Source organism: Centroberyx affinis, unplaced genomic scaffold (genome assembly GCF_046629955.1).
Source record: "Centroberyx affinis isolate AG114_WGS23_722 - 3 ecotype Tasmania unplaced genomic scaffold, CSIRO-AGI_Caff_v1 ptg000122l_1, whole genome shotgun sequence".
Taxonomy (NCBI): Eukaryota; Metazoa; Chordata; class Actinopteri; order Beryciformes; family Berycidae; genus Centroberyx; species Centroberyx affinis.
Window position 1 is genome coordinate 675,857 of NW_027278823.1, and position 19,191 is coordinate 695,047.

General features: G+C 43.7%; 1 protein-coding gene across 1 annotated transcript; it reads right to left on the bottom strand.

The window, feature by feature from the left end:
* Positions 1-194: 194 nt before the first annotated feature.
* On the bottom strand, positions 195-19,156 carry secisbp2l (SECIS binding protein 2-like). The gene is given in 19 exon segments (XM_071528766.1): positions 195-3,290; positions 3,659-3,878; positions 4,151-4,305; positions 4,914-5,134; positions 6,629-6,791; positions 6,888-7,020; positions 7,193-7,368; positions 7,455-7,596; positions 7,847-7,914; positions 7,917-8,013; positions 8,130-8,243; positions 8,395-8,523; positions 9,476-9,591; positions 9,794-9,818; positions 10,509-10,732; positions 11,606-11,744; positions 11,883-12,210; positions 13,542-13,756; positions 18,968-19,156. Coding segments are annotated over 19 exon segments (3,327 nt in total). The 5' UTR covers positions 18,989-19,156; the 3' UTR covers positions 195-2,649.
* Positions 19,157-19,191: the final 35 nt, after the last annotated feature.

A 19,191-nucleotide genomic window follows, 5' to 3' on the forward strand; every position in this document is an offset into this window, starting at 1 on the left:
CTTGATTCAGCTTCCAGCCTGACGAAAACATAGAATATACAGCAGAACTTTGTCCCTTCCCAGTGGTCGTGCAGCATAACTGCATTCATAGTGTGCGTGTGTGTGTGCTTGTGAAATAGCCAGCATTTGATAGAAAATGAGGCAACAGTCAAATGATTTACTTAAAACAACATTTTAATGATATTAATCATCAGTCCAGATAGTTAAGTATGATAACGGCATATGAGAAATGGCCTCTAACAATATTGCTAGTGATGTACAGTCTGAAAGAGACAACTTTAAATATCCATATAAAGACGAGGAACACGCTGAAAAAAGTACTTCATTGAACCGCTGTTTTTTTTTTTCACATTAGTTACAAGACCTTTACTAGTACTGTATTTACATAGTGCAAAGAACACACTTGCTGTCATTTAACACACTCCAAACACACTTTGATGGAAGTGAGAGCAACAAAAAGCCTACACACAGCGTACCTTTTATCAAACTAGAAAGACTTTCAAAATCCCAAGTTTGATATACAGTACACTGTCTTCTCCCATCTCAGGGCTTCATATTGCATACGGCCCAACATACTGTATTAACACACAGCGTCATCGTCGACTGGCTAACAGCTCACTATATGATTCACTATCAAATACCATTATCAAATTGGATTCCAACTGATAAAATGTTAGTTTCTATCAAATGGCTTTAAGAACAAGGTGATTGTTTTTTTTAATACACTGTAAATTCAAAATCTCTTTTATACACTTCTATTTACATGGGTTTTTAATCATGATTATGTGCATAATGACTTTGTGACAACTTGTTTGAGTTCCAGTGGTGACTCCGCCCCTGAAAGATGACCAATGAGAGAACTCCTCTGCTGTGACGCACCGACTGGAGGCAGGGTGAAGACCGGCGGTGAAAACATGCCTACACACCTCTGATAAGTTCAAATCTGGATGAACATCACAAGGATTGTTGTCAGTTTTTACCCAACCATATCCGAGTTACCATGAACTTGGGAGTCCCTTAAAGTCTATCAAAAAACACCTGCTTCTTTTTGGTTGATTGGTTATTGAGATATTGGGAGCAACTGTTAGCTAACAGAAGCTTCTAACATTTGCTAGTGCAAGTCAATGCAGGTAAAAACCATGACTTTGAAAAAAGAAGAAGAAAAAAAGAAAAATCACAGAGCACCTTTCAAGTTTCCTGACTGTTTCATAATATAATTGACTACAATAAAAAGCCTAAATGCGATTTAAAAAGAAATGTTTTCCACCCTAGTGACCAACACTGCCGCTAACGTCCGCTTCCAAAATCTCATTTACCAAAACACTTCCGAAAGAGCTTTTCAAGATGAACATAAAAGGGTCTCCAAGTTGATGATAAATCAGATAGGCTTCTAAATAAAAACTGAATTATGCCATTACCCTGGGACAGCTTGTGAGCCTACTGTAGAGAGGACAGACCATCAGAAAACAAACACCAGAGGAAACAGAACAGGAGCATTATATGGAGCACAGCTAGCAACTCAAGACCATCCCAGTCCATAGAAAACAAAACCCAAATAGTGTCACACTAGGCAAGATCAATATGACAGACCATTACATAGTAGAACCACCTAGACACGTTATATACACACAAAGCCTGTCTCACTTCTTATTAGTGGGTCAAATTATTTTTCCTATGTTATTTCGTTTGAATAGAGAATGGGACACAAATTGACCAACATTAAAAAATTAAAACCTTCTGTGAAGACTGATGGATGGGAGTGGTTTTGGTAGAAGAACTGAACCCCTGACACTGTAATATTCTGTGAGTATAAACTATAAACCAACCAAGCTATAGGTAACATATGCATGCCTTTCCTTCCCTCCTCGTGGAGCAGTGGGGAAAAAAACACACACACACACACACACACACACACACACACTATGTAGGAAGATAAAGCTAATAAACACAGCAAAGTACAATGCTAACTATGTGCCTGTGATGGGTAGCACACAAATGCACAGCTGCATGCACCCACACAAGCACAAAAATACACAAACACACGCAGAGCTGTAAACTTTCTGAGCTCTGTACAAAGTAAGATGGAGCCAAAAGGTCCCGACCTTCCTCCTCTGTGAGCAAAATACCACAGGAGTTAAGAGAGCAAGGTATCTGCACGAGTATCAGTTCTCCATTTATAACTCTCCACAATGACTCCCTGATAATGTCCCTGGCTCCCAGGAGAGTTCAGCTTCAGAGGAGGAAAAAGCAAACCTTCCCTCAAATTCAAGTGTAAACAGGTTATGGGCCGAAGAGGTGAGGGCATCCTTTTACTATACAAGACAGGCGTTTTTTAAGAAATAAGCGTTGGGGTTCGTTAGCATGACCAAAAGAAGGGATACCGCCCCTTCAGTCTGTGTTAGTTGCGGTTTTGGTCTGCCACCCCGTCTGTTTGTAGGTTGGTCGGCGGATCTGTGAGTGTGTTATTGGTCTGTGTGTGTGCGTTGGTCGGTTGGTTGGTTTGTCGGATACCTGAGATTATGTCTGGTGTCAGGGGTTTTAAACAAAAGGAGGAAAGCTGCTGGTTCTTATGAGGAGGGCAGTGAGAGAGGGAATGAGTGTGTAAGAGAAGGAGGCAAAAGAAGGAGAGGAGGAGAAGGAGAGGTGACATCAACCAGTGATCTTCTTAGCCTCCATCTGCTCCTTGCCCTCCATCCTCGTATCCGTGATGTCAGCCGAATCGAGGTCCTCCTCCTCCTCACTCTGCCCTGCCTCCTCTTCGTCTTCCTCCTCCTCCTCCTCCTCCTCCTCCTCCTCCGTACTGTCCTGGCTCTTCCCCAGCTGCAGGTTCTCCAGGGTCTTTGAGACCCAGGACTCAATGCGGCTGCTGAGGGGGGGCACCTCCACGGAGATGGGCTCGGGAGTGTAGTCCTCCTCCTCCTCCTCTTCCTCCTCGGCCTCCTCCAGCATGCCGGGCACCAGGGTGGAGGTGGTAGAGGTGATGGAAGAGTTCAGCTGGTCCCTGCAGCTCCCATCCAGAGAGCCAGTCTCTGTGCTCTGCTGAGAGGCCAGCTCCAGCCGGTCGTCGACCCGGACCTCCTCCCTCTCTCCTGTACCCTGTGTCAGCGGCCCCGCTCTGGGCTGGGGAGCTGCGGAGCTGGAGGCAGCAGCACTGGTGGCGGCAGTGCTGGTGGCAGCGGGAGGGACCTCATTGTCTCTTTGGGGAGCTGAGGGAGGAGCCGGGCGGCTTGGCTCAGCCTCTACAGGCTCCAGGGCATCTGAAGTCTCCACCATACTCCTCCAGTTGGTCTCTGAAGAGATTACAGGGCAGATTCATTATGAAGGCATTCCATACTGGGATCCCCATAGTTCCTTATCTCAGTGAGAGCAGAGTTAAAGTGAAAAATATCACTATGACAAAGAGCCAGAAATGAGGGAAACCATGGGGAACATGGTATAGCAGCACAACAAAAATCCAGGAGACAGCAAGACTTGGTCCTTGAGAAAGGAGTACTGCAATACTACTATAAAAAGAGTCTTCCTGTTTTCTGGATTTTTGGAGTGCCGTTATCCCATGTTCACATATTTTAATGATAGCAGAGCACCCAGCCAAAAGGGCCACAAGAGGACGCACACCTGCTCTACATTTCAAGCCTGAAAAGAAGCAGTTGTGTCTTACCGTATTCCTTCTCGTTGACCTCTGAGATAGGCTCAGAGATGACAGAGCAGAATGAGATGGCGGAAGCGGCAGAGGGATTGCGGGAGTGACCCATGTGATGCGTGACTTTCTTGACGTTCTTCAGCGCCTCCTCAGCCTGCTCCTGCTCCAGAGCAGAAACCATGTCCTTGTAGGCCTTCCTGGCCTCTTCTGTCAGAGACACCAGACGGTTGAACAGACCCTGGAGGAGGCAGAGGGATTCAACAGGGTCAGTGAAGAGGTACACAGACACTGGAAAACCAAAAGGAAAAAAAGCTAACACCCCCCCCACTGGTCTAGGATTTAATCCCACCAGAGCTTTCCCTCCTGTGTCTATTTTTTTTGTTTTAGAACTAAAAATAAGGCACTCCAAACAAATGCCAAAGACACAACAAAGTATCACATATAAAACAATACTATGAAGTAATGGTCACTCACAAAATTCAAGGATATATATCTGAGGGTTCGCCTTACCTCAGCTCCAGAGAAGTTGAAGATGCCAACCACACTAACAGGCACTAGTTTGTTGACACAGCGTCCAAGAGCCTTTCTGCCCAGGGCAAAGACAAATGGGATCTCCTGCTCCCTGGCCATGGCAATTACATTGTATAGAGCTTCATCCAAACCACCTGCAGCACAGGGAAACAATGAGGGACTCTCACATGTATAATATTCAAATGGATAGAATGGAAAATGCCAGCTAACTACTTGAGGCTAATGTTTTGATAATATCATATACTAGGAACTGTCTGCACCACTCTGTATCTATCTATCCATCTTTGACTGCTGGGTTTGTAAGCACTGCCCTCTGGTGGTGTTTTTGACAACAACATGTCAACATGTTTATAAACATAAACATGTTGACTCCTCAGTGGGTAAAAGCCCTGATCTAACGCAGTATAAAAGTTAAAAGGGAGGGCTGATCCTCAAGACAAGTATCACATTTACATGCACACTAACAACCCAGTAACTGGGAATAATCAGGTTAATAATTTGTTTGACACTTCTACATGCACTCTAGTGATGCGATAACGGGGAAAACCCCAGTTTACATGATTCAGTCATAGTTGGATTTCTCTCCTAAAGGAAGTGAAATAACTCTCTGAACACTTTGAACATGGCGCTGCACATAGCTTATTTCCATATGGCCAGGTTTCTATGTCTCACTATGGATATGGAGCCAGTATGGATTGATGTTGAAGAAGGCTGTGTTGCCGTAACATTCCTGACCCCTCACCTTTGGCCTGGATCTTCTCACAGTTGGGGGATATGATGACACACTTAATCTTGTGCAACTTCATGTGCTTGGTGACCTCTCTGAGACCCATGACCAGGCGGCGTTTGGACTTTGCCTTGGTGGGGTCCTTCTGGTAGACCCGCTCCTGGAAACGAACCAGCTCCTGCAGCAGCAGGGTCACACTCTCATCGATCTCCTTGTTCAGCACCTGGTTACAGTACCTGCAGAGGAAAATGCACAGGAGAGAGCAAGGAAATCTTAATGGAGGTTCACAGAACAACAGATGTTCAGAAATTGATCTTATCTTTTTTTGGTGGCTGTCAAGTTGGCAATCACTATTAACTAAGACCAACAGTGCTAAGAAATGCTAGCTGAAGGCCTTAGCCTATAAGTGTGTTTTGGTTACATAATACTTCTACAATATGCAAAGAAACTGCAGTTACGCTAAGGTGAGTGAACATTCCCCAACTGATTCTGCCTTCCAACTGCTCTCACACTCGAAGCAATCCAATTCTCCCTTACACAGAGAGATTGTGAGGCATGTCTAATTTATATAAAATCCCCAGACCTTAATGGATTCCCTCTGAGTTTAGAGCTCTTTCTCTCTCACTCCAAGTTCAGTCAAGAATGAGTCTTTTTGCCTTTTATCTTGATACTTGCAAAGGCAACCAGTAAGACCACTGGAGCAAAGGCAACCAGTAAGACCACTGGAGCAGCAGCGTCACAGTGTTAGGGAGCTTTGAAATACTAAACACCTGGGCCTTCTTCCTCTGGCTCTTTGAAATTACATATTTTATTAAAAATATGCTACTTACAACAGATGACATCAGTCTGCTCTGCGCCAATTTAATGTTCAGTTTAAAAATACAAAAATACAACATAAAATTGATAGATAACTAAACTATTATTCTAACGATTAATGATTATTTAGATCATTGAACTGAGCGCTTGAGGAAGGTTTCTGCACACCTTTAAAAAGGTGATGGGTGCGTAGGAAAAATCAACTCACCGAATAGATAAACTGACAGAATAGATGTTTCAGTTATAAGACCTTTATCTGGCCTTACACAAAGTTCATACAACTGTTCATGACAACAGTGTTTCACTAATTGCTGGGTATGCTCACGCTACCTGAGCCCTTTTCTGAACCAGGAAAAGCCCTGCAATCTTTCTCAGAAAAGCAGACCCATGGGACAGCATGCATACGCCCAGCAGTGGATGGGTTTGATGGAGTAGCTATCGGAGGCCTACGTGATGTGGTCCGAGGAGCGAGAGTCGTGGTGGTCAGAGCGGAGAGGAGGAGCTTGGCTACAGAGGTCTTTTGGAGGCTTTAAATGCAGGATGTGTTAGAGCAGGGTGGGCTGGGACAATGGGCCTACAGCGGAGGACATCGAAGGACAAAGCCCTGTTTGTGACCACTGGCATACATTTTGCTGAGAAGGGGCAATGTGCAAGGCATCTGTGCCATACTCTCTACAATTCTTTATTGTATAGTCCCGCCCTTAAAACGAACCCATTAACTTTTAGACTGTGCCTGTCACAGCCAAGGCTCTGTGATTTTTGGGTGGGACAAATATTTCTGTTGCTAATCATTTTGTGTTACCACAACATGTGTTTCTGTTCTGTGACATTCCAATTCCTGGGATTCTTAGAAAAGATCTGCCCCGTTCAAAACTCTGCTTCTCACTCCATGTGGGTGAAGTGTGTGCACTTACTCTCTGAAACGCCGGCTGTGGATCTTGGTGATAGCGTTAGCAGCCATGGGACTCCCAATGCCGGAGCTGGCAGGGGAACCCTGGGATACAGGGGTGATGCTGTATGGAGAGTTCTGACTGGCCGGGGAAAGGGATGCATCACTGGGCATGCTCAGACCGTTCTCTGTGGCACCCACAGCACACAAGAAATAATCAATTAGGCATTATATCATGGAAAAGAGACATGGGTACAATTAGGAGATCATGACCCTGTGCTCACCTTCTTGGGAGGCAGGCTCTCGTGCGAGATCATCAGTAAAATGTAGCTCCTCATCTCCGTGCTCCTCCTGGCCTGAAGACCCTGGTTCTACACTGGTCTTCCCCTTCTTCCCCTCACGTTCCTTCAAGATAATCTATCCGAACACAACACAAACAGAGTTTGAGAAACAAGGTAGCTCTTTGGAACATTGGCAGTGTACTTCCTTGGTTCCATAATCCTCATTCATTTTAACAATTCATTTCCGTGTAGGTTGAATAATGTCTTCCTTATTCCTTCCTAATCATTAACGCTAAATCACCATTTACCTTCTTAAGGGCCGTGGGCCGTTTGACTTTGGGGATCTCTCTCTCCTTCCCTCTCTTGATACGGGGCGCAGTGGAGTCCAAGGCATTATGAGGGGCGGAGTATGACTGCTGTTGGCCTTTCAGCATGGACGGCACATTGGTTGAACCTGAACCATGGAACGGAGTCGATGTACCCACTGGAGAGAAGGGCACGAAGTAAGCATACAGGCACTATGTGTGTATGTGTGTGAGTATGTACATGTCTGTTTGTGTTTGGGGATACCTGTAAAAGACAGAGGCTTGGTATTGGTGAGCTGTCTGGCCTTCATAGCCTGCTGATGTTTCTCCAGAGCTGCCAGCATGTCTCCCAGGTCCAGCTGGACTGGAGTTTTACTCTTCTTCCCTGCTGCTTTGGTGAGTGCCTCCTGCAAAGCAGAACTAGGATCACACCCTGAGCCAGTCAAATTCAACTAAGATCAAAAATCCTAAACTGGGACGAGACAGTGGTGAGAACCAGATCTGTTGGTACTAATTCCTTTGGAAATTACTTGGGATTCAGTTAATCTTTAACCGAGCATTGTTAAAACCAGAATAGGGAAAATCATGAACAAGTCATGAGCTTTAACATATTCAGTCTCTGATTACCTGACTAGCAGACAGAGTGTGTGCTGATACCTGTAATTTCCTTTGCTCCATGCTGATCTCGGAGTACTCCTGTGCAGTGGCCAGGGCAGCAGCCAGGCCTTCTTCCTCTGGCTCTTGGCCCTCTTGGGAACAGAGGTGGTGATAGGGATGGGTGTCTGAACAATGTTGATGGGAGAGTTTTCTGGTAGGTTATCCAGCTGTGGAGAGTGCAGAGACACCACTTAGTCAGCCTTGGCAAAGAGTGCACACACACCAAAAAAATAACCTTGATAAAGAGCCTTCAGTGAGATGAGTCCTCTAAAAGTGGTTTCACTTACAGGTTTTTGGGGAGTTTGGGCTGTGTCTGTGTCTGGACTGGGCTGGTTTCTGGTTTGGTGTTGCGTTGGACCGCCCCTCCTGTGGCCAGATCTGGGAACTCATCTTCATCCTGACAGACATGGAGGAGAAGACATTTTAGCACAACAAATACACTCTGCCTAAACTGTGTTTAAAATAAAATGTATAATGTATAATGTGATGGTAACCATAGCACTGCATTGAGAATTTAGTACATTAAATTTCATGCAAATGTCTCTCACCTCAAAGTAGAGCGGCTCGGGGGTCAGCTCTGTGCCGGTGACCCCTCCTGGCTGTAGCCTCCGTTCTGCTGGGTTAGGGTTCAGGTTCAGGTTGGTGTGCGGACGCCCTGGGTAGCCGCTGTGGAAATCCTGAAAGGGAGAAAGAGAAGGGGGCAATGGGGGTCAGAGAGGATACCACTGGTCATAAATAAGTTTCTGACCTGACCCTCTGTCAGTCTGTACAAACTGGTCCTTTTATTAAGTAAGGAAAGGATGGCAGGCAGGGAGTGGACTGGCCATCTGGAGGAGCGGGACTTTTCCTGGTGGGCCACTCAACCTGTGGGTCAGCAGTGAGTCCAGCAACACAGATACAAAAAAGGTAAAAGGCTGGTTGGCTCTATAGAGGTAGGTAGGTGTGTGTGGGTGAGTAATTTACTTAGGTAAATTCTACCATTCATACGCTTAACTGACAATGACAAACCAATTGTATTCTGCATAAATTTGCAACAGAGTCAATCTAACAAACGAACATTATGTTCACTTCAGGTGCTGCCAGAAAATCAGAATTACAAGTTGAGCACACATGAACGATAAGCACAAGGGGGTAAATATGACAGGGAAAGTCAGGATTGTGCAGAGATGTGATTTATGAACAGAGAGCATGGAAACCTTGTCAACAACTGATGATTAAAGTTGGGGTTTTTTATTATATTTTGAATTCAAACTGAAGAAAAGACACCGCTCACCCAGTATAAGGCTTGGTTGAGGTGCTGGAGCTGGAGAATTATAGAATTGAAAAAGGCATCCGCACCTTCTTCAAGGCATCATTATATTTTGAATTAAAATATATCACCCCATATATAAAATCCCAACTTCTTTCTAAAGATTCTAAAAAACATAGGCTAGAATAATACTTTGTTGTGTCCATATTTCAGGAAGCGGGGCGGTGTGTAGAGTATCTGTAGGTCCGTTGTGGTGGGCCAGTTTGGGTCAAATTTACAGGCCATTTTTTTTTTTATCCCAGTCTGCCATGGTAGGACAGGAGACTGAAGATATAACGTGATGCTTTACTCAGGGTTTACTCCAGTGGGACATTCTGTACCTGTGAGAAGTTCCTCTGGTCTGGGTTCTTCCTCTGGTCTGCTCTGTGGAACGGGCTGCTCCTGTCTCCCCAGGGCTTCTGGGTAGCTTGAGAGGCTACATTTACCCAGCTCCCAGCTACATAAATAAAAGAAACATTAATAGTAACACTGAGGTAAAGGAGAAAGCTCCAACTGTTTGTAATATACTATATATGCCATATACACTGTATATGACAAATCCCACAAATAAAAATGGGAGCCAGATTAGAAAAGTAGAGTTTTGATTCCTACCACCTCTTTAAAAAAAATAAAAAATAAAAAAATCACAGCAAGCTTACCTGTCATTACACCAGCTTCTACTCCCTACACAAAGAAAATAGGGAGGGGCAGAGAAAAAGAAGAATTAAGATAAATAGATGTTGCAGTACACACAGACACAGGCACACAAGTATTTTCCATCAACAGGTATTTCCACTGCGCAGTGATACGCACTGGTGCCTAAACCAACTGTGACTAGATTTCAGGACTGTATAATTATAGAATGAAGTTCACAAACACTGCTCTTGCAATACAGAAAGCAATTTGATCCAACATGGACCTTCCAAATACTATAGTTAAGTGTTTGGGGTGTATATCGAGGTGATAAATTCACAAAAATTAATTTTTACTGTTTTCAAGATAAAATTGTCACAATTGATATATTAATTTATTATCAAACCCCTATAAGCTCTTTGTAAGAATTAATGCATACCTTTATGAATATTTATAGACTCTCATCTTTACAAGTTCCATAAAGGCTTGAGTACAAGTATCCTAAACATTACCTTTTCTAAAAAATAACTATAATAGACAAGTGGTAAATCTGCCCAGTCCTGAATAGTAACCTATGTGACACACTGTAAAGATACAAAACTCTCTCAGATCGTAGGACTCTTCCACTAATAGATGTATGGATACTGTCCTCAACCACCATCAACTTGCCTGGTCCTGAGCTAAAATAAATGCTGCAGTTTAAGTCTGGTGCTAATGTTCAATGTTAAATGACCAAGTTACCATGGGCGCTGCCGTGGTCTCTGCTGTACGTTGCGTAACCCCAGTCGCCTGGTTGTGTTTGGGGCTACAGTAGCCGCTGTCACTGTCTATATCTGCCTCACTGGCTCCCTGCTCGCTGTAGGTTTCCGCTGGATGGGACGCCCGTCTTCTCTTTGTTCGGTTCTTCCACAGCAGGGGGCTTGCCCGCTCGGTAGCACACCGTCCTGACAATTCACCAGGGAAATCTGGAGAAAAGGCAGGAGAAACTTTAGACTTTAACTCACACCTGGAATGAAGACAGCAAGCTGGTTATACAGTATTCTCAAGGGGAATGGGGTTGCTATTATTATTATAAAATATGTTTTTAAGTGTGGATAATGTAGATGAGACTCATTTAGTGCAAAGTAGTACCTACTTTGTTTTGAATAACAGTATGGCTTTTTCATGTGACAGAGAAACCATAATAAAGTGGGAATTCCAAACTATTAAAACAACAATCATCATATTTCTCAAGAGCACGAGTCATTAGTGACATCATGCACCGCACATATGGGGAAGTTTACAACTGGAAACTCTGCATTCCTGTTCTTTCAGAAGTCAGGCACAAGCGTCATCATCCTCAACCTGTAAGACCAGAGACTGTTCTTACTGGCACTGTGTCCCACTTCCTCACTGGCAGGAAAGATTCTTCAGAAAAAACAAGCCGACATCACTTTAACTAGATCTGGAATGTCTGAAGTGTTGGCTTCCTTTCAATTACAGGAAGGAGGAAAGAACATCACTTTGAATTTGTCACTAAGAACTTAGTTGGAGATTTGAACTGAGATTTTCCCTATTGCCATGACTGAGAACACCACCAATCCTCAACCTATCTCTACTCAAACAGTTTTCAGTCCCAGAGCCAATAACAGCATACATGCACATGCTGATACTTGCTTACTTGCAACAACTTGTACATTTTTAAAGAAAAAGGGTAACTTCAGGAATTCAAAAACCTCAGGTGCTCTTAGAAAAATGGGAAATTGATCCCAGACCAGACGCGGACTAGAACATTTTAAACAACAAAATGTTCTAGTAGGATTGTGATGCAAGTTTAATTGTTGGTGCAACATTCATACCAGTCTGCTGTGCTGCGTCCACCAGCAGGACCGTCTTGGTTCTGCCATCGGGCCCCAAGGCACACACCTCCTTCTGCACCGCTACACTCCTGGTCGGGGGTCGGCGACCCCTCGGGGGCTGGCACACACCCAGCTGCTGCTGTAGCAGAAAGAAAGAGCAGGCAGGACATGCTCAATAGAAACTAGATAGAGGAAGAGTGGTGACTGCATCTAGTGAGACAAATAACCTGTGACGTCAGTGTGAGAGCATCAAAGTAAAGCAGTTGACCTTCTGTACCTTTGGCAGAAGATTAGGTCGGACCATGCCCCTCCCCCTCTGATTGGCCAGCCCAAACGCTTGTCCCAGAGGGGGAGGCCTTTCACTGACATCTGCTGAGACAGGGTTGACCACGCCAGCCTGCACGGGCCCAGCATAGGGACCAGGGAACGGCTGGTAGAAGCCCATCACAGGTGGGCATGGGGCAGGCATGATCTGGTAGTAAGCATAGTCATTGGAGACAGGAGGCTGGGGGGAAGACAAGATGGGGTAGGCCAGGTACGGACCACCAGGGCTGGGGTTGGGCTGCTGCCAGCGCAGCTCCCCTCCATTATACATAGGGTGCTGCCTGTGAAGGAGAGAGAGAGGTAACAGTGAGATTAGTGTTTTTAGGTAAATCTATGTTAGGTAAATCTTTCTTGAAAAAAAAGACACTTATCCTATACAACAATTGGTTCCGGCTGAGTAATTTGATTGGACAGGAGGCATTCCATGAGTGCTGATATACAGTATAACAGCACTGGTATGTTTCACTATATGTATCACTCTGCTTTACAGGTGTTGTAATATAAACAGTTTATGTGGTAGTGGATCCTGCAGAAAATGCTTTTGTTGGAAGAGAAGAATGCAAGTCAAAAATCATAATCTATTGTTTCAAATGATCATTACTTGATAAATAGCTTTGTTTACAAAACAACAGATATGAGAGAGTACGGTTATACTGTATATCAGCACTCCCTCTCATGTGACAATGCTTAAATATATTAATGGCCAGAATTGCATCAACACATCATTGTGATAAGTTCTTTGGACATAGTTCCCCATATCCATAACATTTCTCAGTTTAGATTCTCTGGACACGCAGAAAAACAGGGAAGGCTGAAACTGCCCGCTGAAAGTTCGCTCCTCAATACAAGATGAAGAGAAAGGGTGATGCCAAGCCTACAGTTTGTGATGCCCCAGTGGTGTGGATGGTGGTTGGTTAGTTAGGGGGGTGTGTACATGGTATGCAGAGATGGAGCAGCTCATAGTTGATAAGGATCCAGACGACATTTTCACAACCAGTGTTCTATAGCGGGCATTTCCTGGTATTCAAAATGGAGAGGAAGGAAACAAAGGAACGGATGTGTGCAGGATACAGCAGATCACTCCAGACAAAGAAAAGAGCCACTGGAAACACAGATTGTGGTTCCACATGAATTGTGGAAAGGGATGTGTCCATTCAGAATTAAGCAATCTTGAACTACAGAGCAATCTAATGGCTCTAACTAAATACACTGTTTAAAGGATCTGATCATGATCTCTATTGTGAAGAATAACATCAGGGACAGGATGTGCACTCTTTCTTGTTATAGTAAACAGTGCAGTAAATGAGTTAATCTGAAAATAGAACAGTCGCTGGAGTGTCTTTAAACTTAGGGGAGTGTATGAATATGGCCGAGAGAGAGTGAATTTTCCTCAGGCAGATCAGAATGGGGACACCAGGCTTTCCACCCACTGGCATGGGCACAGGGAATGGCAATATTTATGCCAATGTGGTCAGCATTGGCAATATCCATGATTATCATGAACCAGAGCCATTGGTATCAATGGCTCAGTGTTAAATGGGGCTAAGTGACTGCTACCCAAATTTCTCCCTCAATTCCTTTCCTCTCCCCTGTTGTGGCAGAGTAATGGTACCTGTTGGGTTGGTTCTCCTGGACAAAGGGGTAACAGGTGATGAGGTAGCTGGGTATGGGAGTGGTCTCCACCCCTCCACCACTTCCCCCTACACCTCCGCCCCCTCCTCCTCCTCCTCCACCCGCTTCTCCAGACAGACTCATGCTGACTAAGGATCCTTCAAGGCCTTTCTTCTGTGGGATGAACGGTTCCACTTCGGCTGACAGCTTCACATCCTGCACAATGACAAATGCACATTACTGCTGTTACTGTCACATGATGAACAACAGCGACCACTTCATGGTTAAGTGACACATTTGAGTGAGAAATATGCCAAAGAACATCGCCCAAGTCAGTGAAACCTCCTACGCAGTCACAACTCTATCTGCTCTTCCTTTATCAAGCTCTTCACCCTTACCAAAATAATTTAGGCCATGCCAAGGCCTACACAGTAAGATGGCAACACAGTAAGATGGTAACAACAATCCACATCAACACAGTTTAAAACAAAAACATAAAAAATGACTTGACATTTACAAGTGTGGGCAGGTTAGTTAAGCTAGTTCACCAGGGCTTATAATTTGCACGATTTATGACACCATTTGCCAACTTCGGTCAAGTCAGAATAAAAACTGGTTCTCTCAGTAACCTGTAAAACCTACAGTGTGGTATGATCTAACCCCAGACTTTTAACTTTTTAACTCAAATACTACATGCATGAGAAATTTGAGTTTCTAAAAAACAAAGATGGGCTGTATATAGGCTACCAACAGGCTAACCAACCTCCTGCATTCATGCTTCCTCATTTGTTTGAGGGCAATCAAAGCTGAGCATTGCATTTCCTCATACTTCCCCAGACAGCTAACAATCTTCAATGATTACAGTCAGCAATAAAAAAGGTATCAGTTCTCAAAACAAGGACATAAAACATGTCTGAGTTCAAAGATGATGTGACACACCTGCCAAGGGTTTAGGCAAAGTGCACAATATGTCAAAGAAGGCCCCAAGCGATTTTCTATAGTCAAATTCTTATGTAACTAACACAACTGCAGCTAGGGACACAGAGGTTAGGACTAAGCACTGACCAGTCTCTTGTCCATGGGGTCCATAATGAAGCGAGCCAGTGCTTATCATTTGCCCAAGCTCAGTCTTTAGTGGGGATTCGACCTCCTCTGTACCTCTTAAACTTGTTCAAGTTAAAGGAGGTTTGGGGGTATGTTTTAAGGAGATGGGTGAAATGTATTTATGGTAATCATCTGCTTAGTTATGGCTAAAAAAATTATTCAATATTGATTGTGCATATAAGCTGAAAGTGGACACACATCAGGGCTTGGATTTGAGGCCCAAAGTGCCTTGTTCTACAAACCCCTAGTCAATGGAAAACCCTTGACACACAATATTCTTTGAGGGCACAGAGACAAAACACAAGACTCAGGCTTGTTATGAGACACACAGCAACTTAAAGACTAAATGGATCAGTTAAACCTAAATATTGCAGTCAACTATTTGTGAAAATTAGTCTCCAACTACTCGTCAAGTCTCACTAAGGGAGTGGGGGTCAGCTGGGAAACTGGATGGAAACCAATCATGTGCCACAGAGCCTTCCTTGTATTTAGTTATTAGTTTATTTGATGGGGACAATGCATATTAACATAGTGCCACTTCAACTGGTTACAGACCAGTTGATGCAAATTACTTTCTGCATACAGAGAATAGCTATTGCTAGTTTCCAATTTATGTCCCTAGCCTAGTAGGCTTTCCTTAACAAGAGAAGAAAAAAGAGGAAAATATCAAACTTAGGTACAACTGTACCACTGTAGAAATAAGTGTTTGTGTTTGTATGTGTCTTAACTAAAAAAAAAAATTTAAAAAAAAGAAGCGGGGAAAAGGATTCGACTGAGGCAGTTACAGTGTTTCCTTTGTATTACTTGAGCAGTGGTGACCCACTGCAGCAAAAACACCAGCACAACTTTACCCCTAAAACATAAAACATTTAGTCCTAATGTTTAGAAATAATATTTTTTATTATGATTATGTGATTAAGTATCCAAGCAACAATGATTTTAGCACCACAAAACTGCCTTGGAACCATTACTTAGATCAAAACAGGGATGGATGTGGAACCAAAACTAAAATTACTCCCCAAGCACCACTGCTACATAAAATTACAGAGGACACAGAGAGCCGAGACGCACTCTGAGGCCAAAGACAAGTACATAACCTACTACAGGACATGCATACCTTCAAAGGCTATCTAAATCAATCATAACTGCTACCCAGTCAGAACTGTGACATATTTAAAAACAGGCAAAGACAATCATGTCCTCAGGAATTTCCTCTGCGATGCATTGTAACTTTAAGTCTCTTTCTAGTCTGTCTGGTTTTGTTGGCCTCCAGATACAAACCATAGGAGAGGGTGCAGACAGGCTGCAGAAAGGCCAAAGGCTAGAGGTCTGGGTCAAAGCAAGGCAGGCTTTGCCCCAGACACAAACACTGTGACTGAGAAGAAAGTTAACAAACCCAGGCACATCTGAAGTCTCACTGGCGTAGATTCAGACAAGAGACTGTGTCCTGTAAAAATCTAGAGAGACTGCCTCATATCAGGAGATATGGTTGAGTATGACACCAAATAACAACCAGGCATATCTCCTCAATAAATAAAGTGTTTAAATCGACTCAAAAGATGCCATTGTTTGATGGATATCACGGCAAATGTGACCTACCAAGAGAGCAAGGGTTTCAACATATTATTGTCCCCATCTACCAAAGGAATGGCTAAGAAAAAATATAAAAATCCCAATTCCATCTCCAAATTTTGAAGTCCTTAAATCAACACAATATGGTCTGTTAGTATCAATAAAAAGATAAACATCTTTCATTTGAGCATACTTGTCAGAAGAAGTAAACAGAGGAGAAAGTGACCTAACCCCAATCCCCTTGCCGAAACCACAAAGTCTCTCAGCTTACTGTGAACTTGCTATAAATGTCGAAGTGATATGGCTGATATAGCCAAGATCACTCCCAAAAATTTCCAGTTGAGACACTGTTCCTAGGCCATAAAGTATTAAATAGTGGAATCATAATTGGAAAATAAATTACCAACTATGAATATTCCCCAGGCATAGATTTATCCGTGGCAGCCCACAAAAAATGATTTCCTAAACTGGCAAAATAACATTACTGCACTTCTCGTGTTGTGTTTGCACTGTCTTTTTCATTGCTGACTGTGTCCATCTTTCACACCTCTGCCTGCTCCCTATTTGACATCATGGTGACACTGGACCAGCTCCTATCAGGCCTAACCCAGAATGGCAGCTCTGACCAAGAGGCCACATCAAAATCATCTGCTATTTTGTGGGGAGGATGAGGAGAGTTGACAGGGTTCAGAGCACAAAGACGCTCCTTCCATTCTCTGAAACAGAGGTCGGGATGCATGAATCGAGTATCAGTGCAGCCAGCAGTTGTCATACAGACGGCCATTGTTTCCCACTGCCACCGTCTGTGGGTGGTTCTCTCACTTTTCCTTGGCTAATCTATAGGTCCTGACCCGTCTACACAGAGCTGTGGCGGATGGAGCCTGTTCAGCCAGTTCAGTAAAAACAATACTACAGTCGTAAATAAAGATATTGAAAAACAAGAACCACTAGGGTGTGAAAGCAACTTCCATGCCCAGATCTATATGATTGCGAGGGTTTAGGACTAGTTGGGTTTAGGACTGTACGATGGTTCAGTTCAGCCGATAGGGAGTTGTTACAGGATTAAGTCTGAGAGGATAAAGTAGGGACAGTACTACAGGATAAGCTAATTAGACAGCAAGCCATAGTATTGAGCTGAGACCCTGTTTGCATCGGCAACAGATCTTGAATTATGGACCCCAGAAAAAAAATCGAACTATTCCTAAAAAGGTGTGCAGGGAGATACAGCGTTGGTCAGAGGAACCACCTCTTGATTCAAGCTTTATTCACAATTCAGACAGCTGTTCAGGTTGTATAGCCTGCAAAGAGACTGTGTGTGTGTGTGTATGAGAGGGAGGGAGAGAGAGAGAGAGAGAGAGAGAGAGAGAGAGAGAGAGAGAGAGAGAGAGAGAGAGAGAGAGAGAGAGAGAGTGTGAGAGACAGAGAGAGAAAGAGAGAGAGAGAGAGTGTGTGAGAGAGAGAGGAAGAGAGAGAGAGAGAGAATAGGTCCGATTGTGGAAAAGGCAATGAGGTCAGGCCCAGATGTGCATCCGTTGGGCATGACAGAACTAGGAACAAGTAGACTGGGGGCTACTAATCTCACAAGCCTTTGTTTTTGCAAGCCTTTGTCATTCACTCTCACACATGCTTTCAAAGACTATCAGATGGTATCTGTCTGTTCTTTTACTGTAGAATAAGGGTGGGCTACAGTAAAGCAGAACATGAGCATGAAAGCAAGTTTGCACATAGATAAAAATCAGGACTGATATTAAGGATATCACAACTCCAGGCTACTACAAACAACGCAATTCTCAAACCCAAATAGTCAGGAAATAATACTGAACACTACCTGGGCACACAGCTATGACCTTAAGAGCCCCGTGTTGTAAGCCAGGCAAACGTCAGAGTTCATTGCGCTAATAGGCTACTTCAAGGCATTTGTCCTAAGCCATTCAAACAACCAAACATAAGACAGTAGGCTGAACTTTCTGCATAGCAAACAGTCAGTGGAATGCCATAAATGCAGAAGAACCAGACATTCCTCCACGGATGGTCCAGGAAACTATTCTGCCGCTCCTGACAAGTCTTTTCATACGTGATGTTTCCACGGGAATGAAATCTTTAGTTTGTAAGGTTTCCCAGTCCAAACCGTAATACAACATTAATCTAAAATACAGATATCTCCCCTTACTGGACTGTCACGATGATAGTGACGGAGAAGCACCGTCAAATGACAGCTGAGACGTTTAGCCTTAGCTAACGTTAGCTCGCTTAGCTAACCTAGACTGACCTGCTGGAAATAATACATAGAATATCATGTCATGGCATCTCGAAAGCCGTTTTGTGAAGCGCCTGAAATACACGTTACATCGCAGCAGAAGACAAGAAAAGCTGTCCATTTTACCCGTTTTAAAGAGCTGTGGTTACGATTAGCTGCGTTAGCTCGCTAGCCAAGTTGGCAAATTACGTTAAAGTTAGCTAGCTAGCTAACGTAACTGATTCGCTTGCTGTTGCCCTGACAAGAACCAATACCTAGCTAGCTAACTGGCTACTTCGTCAGTATCTGACCACACAAATAGCTAACTACATTAATTCGTCTCCATAAAATGCTATCTGAAAATTAAAAAAGGAACAGAAGCTTTTTGAATAGCACTAACGTTACTCCGTTTTGGGGCCTAGGCTGAATAAACTGTCCCCTAACGTTACAACAGGCTAACGCTACAAACATTAAAGCCCCCCAAAAAACAGATGATCCTGAAAGAAATTGTTTACCTTACTGTCACTTGCATCCATGTCAGTCACTGATACCGCGAGAGACACTCATTGACCACACTGTGGACGTCAGGATGTGAGAGCTTTTATTCTCTTCATTGTAAAAAAAAAAATTCACTGAACCCTTAGTGCGACTCACACCCAATTCCTACTAGACCCCACTGCTAACTGTTGCTGGATGCTGCTGCGCTAGCTGCTTTCTTGGACTAGCTTGTGGTTGTGCA